Raw genomic sequence first — 6,321 nt, 5'->3', positions numbered from 1 at the left:
GGCTCGGTCCAATTTTTGGTCAAAACAGAGCCCTTATACTCGTCCGGACCGTAAGAAATTTTACCGCGGGCCGCAAACAGCACGCCCCGACCGCTATATCTACGGTTCTGCGACTCGTTTGCGGGTTGAAACCCTATCCCCCACCGCCGCCGAGCCCCCGCGATTCCCCACCCCTTCTTCATATTTCTCACCGCCGGCGACCACCTCCCCCGCCTCCAGCCGCCATGTGGGGCCGCATGCGGAGCTCCGGACGCGGCTCCGGCAGCAGATCCGACGACGGAAGCGACCCGGAGCACGAGCGGCGCGTCCGCTCGGACGCCGCGAGGAAGCGCGGGCCCGAAGATGGACCAACCGCGGCATTTCGCCGCCGGCGAGCTTCCGGAGGAGTACGACCGACGGCGCGCGTCCTTCTCCTGCGCGAGATGTTCGTACGCCGGGAGCTCCTCCTCCTCCGGCGCGGGCCTTCTCCCAGTGAAGAGGGAGTGGTCGGAGGACGAGGAGGAGCCGGACGAGGAGCCTGCTTCGCTCGGCCGCCGCGGAGTCGTCGGGCCGAAAGACTACGTCGCCGACGACGACGCTGTTGCGGCCGCCATCGCCGAGCGGAGCATGCGCGAGGAGGTGGAGCACCGACGTCACGCCGAGGAGCTCGAAGACCTCGAGTGGCGGCAGGCGATCGCCGCCAACCTCGCTGCCAAGGAGAAGCACGAGGAGTGGCGCCGCATCCGCAAGGAGCAGACGGCGAAGTACATCGACCTCTGCAGCTCCGGCGAGGAGGATTGAGCGTCCTTCTCCTCCTCTAGTACTAGTATTAACATAGTATGTAGTATGAACTATGTTTGTAGTGTGTTGATCATGATCTATGTTCTTCCGTCAAATTGTTTTTTCAAATTATGCAGTTCTAGATACGGTTTCTGTTCGACCGCGCTAGTTTTCAAACCGCAAACGCGATCTTCGTGAAACCGCAAACGCCTTTTTACGGATCAAGTTTTTGCGGGGTCTGCTAGAGTTGCTCTAAGCAACTCCGGTAGAAGACCCCACTCCATTAACACAATAGACTCGACTTTCCCGCAAAAAAAAACACAATAGACTCGACTGCTTTGGTCTGTGGACTGTGGACATGTACTGAACCCGAAACTTACTGGTGTTTCTGTTAATTTGTACGCTGGGGCTGATGTGGTTATGGATAATTGCTCAGACTACTTATGCAGAACGATCCGTCGACAGTGCGACAGTACGAGCTTTCATAATCTTCCCTCGTTTCTCTAAGAAAATGACTTGAGTGCTGAAAAAAGGAGTGCCCGTCAAGATATTGATGAATAATTATCTGAACGTGCAGCATCTGGACGTATATATGTTTCTCTTTTCAAAACGAAGATTATATATATGTTTCAATTACTGAAGTTTGCAGCATAATGCTACTTGTTTCTCCTGCTGCTGCTGGCTCCTTTTGTGCCTTCAGAAATGCAGACCTCCACAGAAGCAATTAGACTCGTATCCAGATCATGCCCTCTCACTGCCGATCTCACTTTCCTCAAAATATGCTGCTTTATCACTGCTCTCTCAGCAGACTGGACATTCTCGCACATGTTCAATCCGTGGATATATCTTGACACTGAACCGGTGAAAGACCCACCTGCTTTCTCAAGGGAAACAAGTTTCTCGATGACTTGGGAAGTGAGCATCCTTTGGATGCAGGGTTTGGTTCCGACCGCGGCGATGTCCACCAGAAGTTGCACTGCGAGATCCTTTGTCTTAACGCACTTACGGTCGAGCAGATTGACCAATCTTTCTATAGTCCCTAGTTGTAAAAACCTCTGCAAGACTAATGATCCTCCCTTTGCATACACAATCTGATGGAGAGCATGGTATGCTGAATCCTGGAGATCGTTTGTAGAGCACTGCATCATAGCAATGAGCTCGTGCACAATATTAAGCTCCAAGAACCTACGGATGTATGGCTCTGCCCCGGTGCAGGCCAATTTCATTACCAGAAAGGCAGTATGAGACCTCACTTGATTGTTTTCGGGTTCTCTGCGCTGCAGCAGAAATGCCAACCTATCACACAGACTGCTTCCCAAAAGAAGATCTTGCACCCTAGGGTCATTAGCCCTCTCCACAAGAGGTAATAAACCTTGGATAGCCTCAATGATATCTTTGCTGTCTGTCTGTAGAATTCTGTGAAAAAGAACCTCGAAGTATTGAGGCTTTGGTGATGGAGCGACATTTTGGTCAGATAAAACAAACCTTTCCAAGGCAAGCCGAGCATGCCATGGCAAATGTATCAACAATCCAGGCCCCATGCACTCTTTAAGTGGAGCACCAAGCTCACAGAAAGTTTTGAGCATGATAATTGCATGATGCTGTGAGATCTCAGAACCGCAACCTAAAAGTACAAGGAGCTTTTTGTCAACTCCTGCTTCGATCATTCCCTCGACAGCTTTTAAATTTCCCACTTTTATCAGTGATGCTAGAGTTGTGAACACAATTTCATGCCACTCCTCATTTTCTGGAGACAATAGTTCTGCAATTTTGTCCATGGGAATGCTTGCCAAAATTTCGTCGGCAGTTTTCGCACTAACATGCTCAGATACCTTGGCAAGAACAGCAGAAACGTTGGCTAGAGATGATGAATCCTCATATCCACGAAGAACACAAATTAATTTATCAACAGAACCTGCTGTTTCAATAGATTGGGCGAGATTTGCATAGTCTCCTTGGAAAAAGACGACTGTAATAGCTTTGGTGACAGCAACAATAAGAGCTTGTGACCCAACAGAAATTAGCTCCGCTATTCGAGGTCCAAGCATTTCGCTAAACCCAAGCCTGCTAGCCTCAAATTCAGATATTGATTTGCATGCCATAAGAGCTTGGGTGGTGCTTCCCAGTAAGATTTCAATCTCCATGAACTCTAGCAAAGAAAAGAATGATCTCATCTTCTGCTCAGCTGGCCCTTTCACGGTCTCTTTGCCAAAAATAAATAGCCAAGGAGACACCAATGCAGCATACTCAGGAAATGAATCAGTCAAAAGAGTATGAGCAGCATCATTTGCTTTGTTCTCAAGGTAGAGAGAAACCATGTCATGCATATGATACATTGATTGGTATTCCAGTTTGATGATGAGTGAGCCTTCTACTAGTTTTGAAACCACAATAGGAAATAAACTGTCCTGCACAAGTGCTGACCAGACAGATTCAAGGCATGCCTCTGGAACAGGTTCTTCCCATGAAATAGCTGCGAGAACCATGAAAAACCTTCGTGAATTTTCAGGCATTGCTTCCAAGCTGAACTCAAAAGATCCAAATATGGTCAATGTGGTCTCGACTTCTTTCTCATTCACATATGAAACTGGACCTGGTGCACAAGTTGCATATGCGGAAAGGTTGGATATTGCTTTCTCCCATTTTTCCATTCTGGTCTCCTTCCTTAGGGCCTTACCCAAGACAGCAACTGTAAGGGGATGGTGTCCACAACTGTCCAGCAAGTCGTCTGCAACAGCCTGCAAGGTATGGGAAGGTAACCATCTAGGAACACATAAACATAGTTTGTAGCAATTATAGTCTCCAGATTTGCGTATATCTTGTATGGAAAAAATAAGCATAATTAATCCCTCTAAGTAGATTCGCATGAATACAAGTATTTGTTGTTTGACATGGCTTTGATACAATGAAGTCAATCTTGAAACTCAGAAGATGAGCATATGTAAGAAAGGGATGAGACCTAGACTGCAGGATATCTCATGAAGGGAAGAGATGAACATGGTGTAAATTAAACTTAACAATAGCAAACTAAGAAGCATGGCAATATCTATAAATTCACTAAATAATTATAAGGAAAATAACAAATCATACCGGAAGCTCTTCAGCACTAAGCAGACTATGATAGAGAAGAATGCCCTTGCTGATTTTCTTGATGTCAACTTTGGCGATTTCTACCTTTTCAGCTTCTGCTATCTCATAAACTGCTTCATCCCTTGTTGTCACAAGATACCGGCAATCATTATCATATAGCTTCGTGAAGCGATCGACTATATCTGGCTCCCAGACGTCATCGAGTAGTATTAACATACTCTTTCCAACCAACACAGTCTGAAGCAAGCAACATACATCTTCAAGATCTTTGCTTGTGTCCTCGTTGACAGTCATGGAACCAATCTGCACTAGCAATTTGCTTATCTTCCTAACAAGACGTTTATGGTACTCACTTCTGCTTCCATTACAAGCTGCTCTACTGCACCACCGTCCGAAACTAAGCTCAATTGCGCCATCCACAAAATTACTAGGCGGCTGAGAAGCTATTTGTCGAGCGAGGCACGACTTCCCAATACCAGATAGCCCAACAATCAGGACAACTCGATGGCCATCATCTCTCTCCAAAATGTCCCTAACATAGTCACACTTCTCTGACACTGGATAGCCCTGCTCAGACATGACTCTGACCAACGATGGTGTACCCTTAGCTGTAGATGCTATAGCATTGCCGACGTTCTCTGTCAACTTCTGCAATTCCAGCCACCAGTTGAGGTCATCTCTGATCAGCTGAATGTACTTCATGAGGGGATCTCCCACCACCGAGCTCCACACCACCCTAGCCAAGCTCTTCCCTTTCCCTTTCTTCAAGGCTCGCCTCGCCTTGATGATGTTAACACGGAGCTGATCCATGAGCCTGCTCAAACTCTGAAACTGACGCTCCAACTGCGGGCCGTGCATCTTGTGCGCGTGCTTCTGCTTAGCCTGCTGCACCAACACTTGAAGGTCCGACACGAAATCCTCGAGCACCTGGAGCCTCCTCGGAGCCTCAGCGGCGTCCGCGGCCGCCTGCTCCAGCGCTCCCACCGCGGACACCATTGCAGACACCAGCTGCGCGGCCGAGGCGATTGTTTGCACGACGTCCATGGCTTCTCTTCAGGACACTAAAACAACTCCTGGTAGAGTCGAACTACTGCACCGACAAAGCTTTTTCTTGCAAGAATTCAAGAATCAGTTCTCTGTTGTCGCAATTCCACAAACAAATGGCATGCATGCTCCCGGTCGCAGGTACGGGCAGCAAAATCCCCCTTTCTACCAATCTGGCCCTGGGTATCAGACCTAGACCTACTACCGATCATCCGCTTCAACCCAGAAAACATCCGTCCTAAGCCAAACCCCAAACATCAATCTTCCAAAACCTCAGCACGAATCAAGCCGCGGCAAAACATATGTGAAGTGCAGCAACCGAGAGCACAAGATCAGAACGAACTTACTTATCAGTGGCAAAACCGATAAGTGGGGAGGGGTCCGAGAAATCCGACAGCGTCGACAGATTTATGAGGCAAGAGCTTCAGACTTGGCAGCAAATGATGATAACGGGATGGGGTTGGTGAGCTCGGCAGCTTCTGTGAAGGAGGCGTTCTTCTTGGGGTGCGCCTTTGCCGAAATAAGTCAACATGTCAGAAATGGATGGGTCCTTCTTCTGAGGAAGATGCCAACGCAACAAAAATTGCTGTGGAGACGGGTGAAAGCCGGCCTGGTGCTTTTTTACCCAATAAGACTTGAGGAAGAAGACCTTTCACAAAGGAAATGTTTGCCTTCAGCCGACGGATTCTTTGAGCTCATCCGTCGTCTACGTGCCCGTTCCCTTTTTCTCTAGTACTCGATGAATACGGTCGGAGCAGCACAAATCTTTTGGGCCTTCATGATTATTATTTTTTGAAAAAGGGTGAGTGACCCCGGCCTCATGTAGTCATATTATTAAAATAACAAAGTAGTATCATAATTTTAGAAAAAATTGCATCTCGCGATGAATAACTAAAAAGGACAATCCCTTAAAAAGCAAACTGTCACATCCGGCGTAAGTAATAATAAACTATGATGTCTATCCACCTAGTCTATTACTAACACGCCATCCAAAGCGGTTGAAGATAACCCATGCGGCCATCTCTCATCGGTTGCACCCAGTATCCATAAGCTCCCTGGAGTCCACATAACTGAGTAATGACCACGTATGGATCCAAGAAATTGCTCTGCATATGACCCAAAAAAGTTATTGAATTTGTTGTCATTAAAAATCAAATCATTCCTGGTGTTCCATATAGCCCAAAAAGAGCACATATCCCAATCCTAATCAGTTTAGAGATTCGAACGTCCACTCCATCGAGCCACGCTGTGAATATAACATTAATCCATGAAGGTGGGGACACGTTAAACGCTATATGAACAGTGCGCCAAAGTAGTTTTGCAAGAGGGCAATGTAAAAACAAATGTGTTATTGTTTCATCCTGGTCACATAAACAACAATTAGATCTGCCTCTCCAACTACGGTAAATTAGATTGTCTTTGGTCAAA

General features: G+C 47.2%; 1 protein-coding gene across 1 annotated transcript; it reads right to left on the bottom strand.

Moving 5' to 3' along the window:
- Window positions 1-1,275: 1,275 nt before the first annotated feature.
- Window positions 1,276-5,505, bottom strand: LOC123402737. The gene is made up of 2 exons (XM_045096690.1): window positions 3,850-5,505; window positions 1,276-3,497 (listed from the first exon to the last, which is right to left on the bottom strand). The coding sequence occupies exons 1-2, from the start codon at window positions 4,891-4,893 to the stop codon at window positions 1,416-1,418; spliced, it is 3,126 nt and encodes a 1,041-aa protein (XP_044952625.1). The 5' UTR covers window positions 4,894-5,505; the 3' UTR covers window positions 1,276-1,415.
- Between the last annotated feature and the right edge of the window lie 816 nt (window positions 5,506-6,321).

This window comes from Hordeum vulgare, chromosome 6H (assembly GCF_904849725.1).
Source record: "Hordeum vulgare subsp. vulgare chromosome 6H, MorexV3_pseudomolecules_assembly, whole genome shotgun sequence".
In the NCBI taxonomy this organism is placed as follows: domain Eukaryota; kingdom Viridiplantae; phylum Streptophyta; class Magnoliopsida; order Poales; family Poaceae; genus Hordeum; species Hordeum vulgare.
This window is presented reverse-complemented; position numbering and strand designations above follow the sequence as displayed.

Bases quoted from the DNA above. Each gene is read 5' to 3' on its own strand.
- LOC123402737 (XM_045096690.1), bottom strand. From the start codon at position 4,893: ATGGACGTCGTGCAAACAATCGCCTCGGCCGCGCAGCTGGTGTCTGCA. The intron at 3,498-3,849 runs GTATGATTTGTT...CATACCTTGCAG, and splicing joins TTAGTGCTGAAGAGCTTCCG to GCTGTTGCAGACGACTTGCT.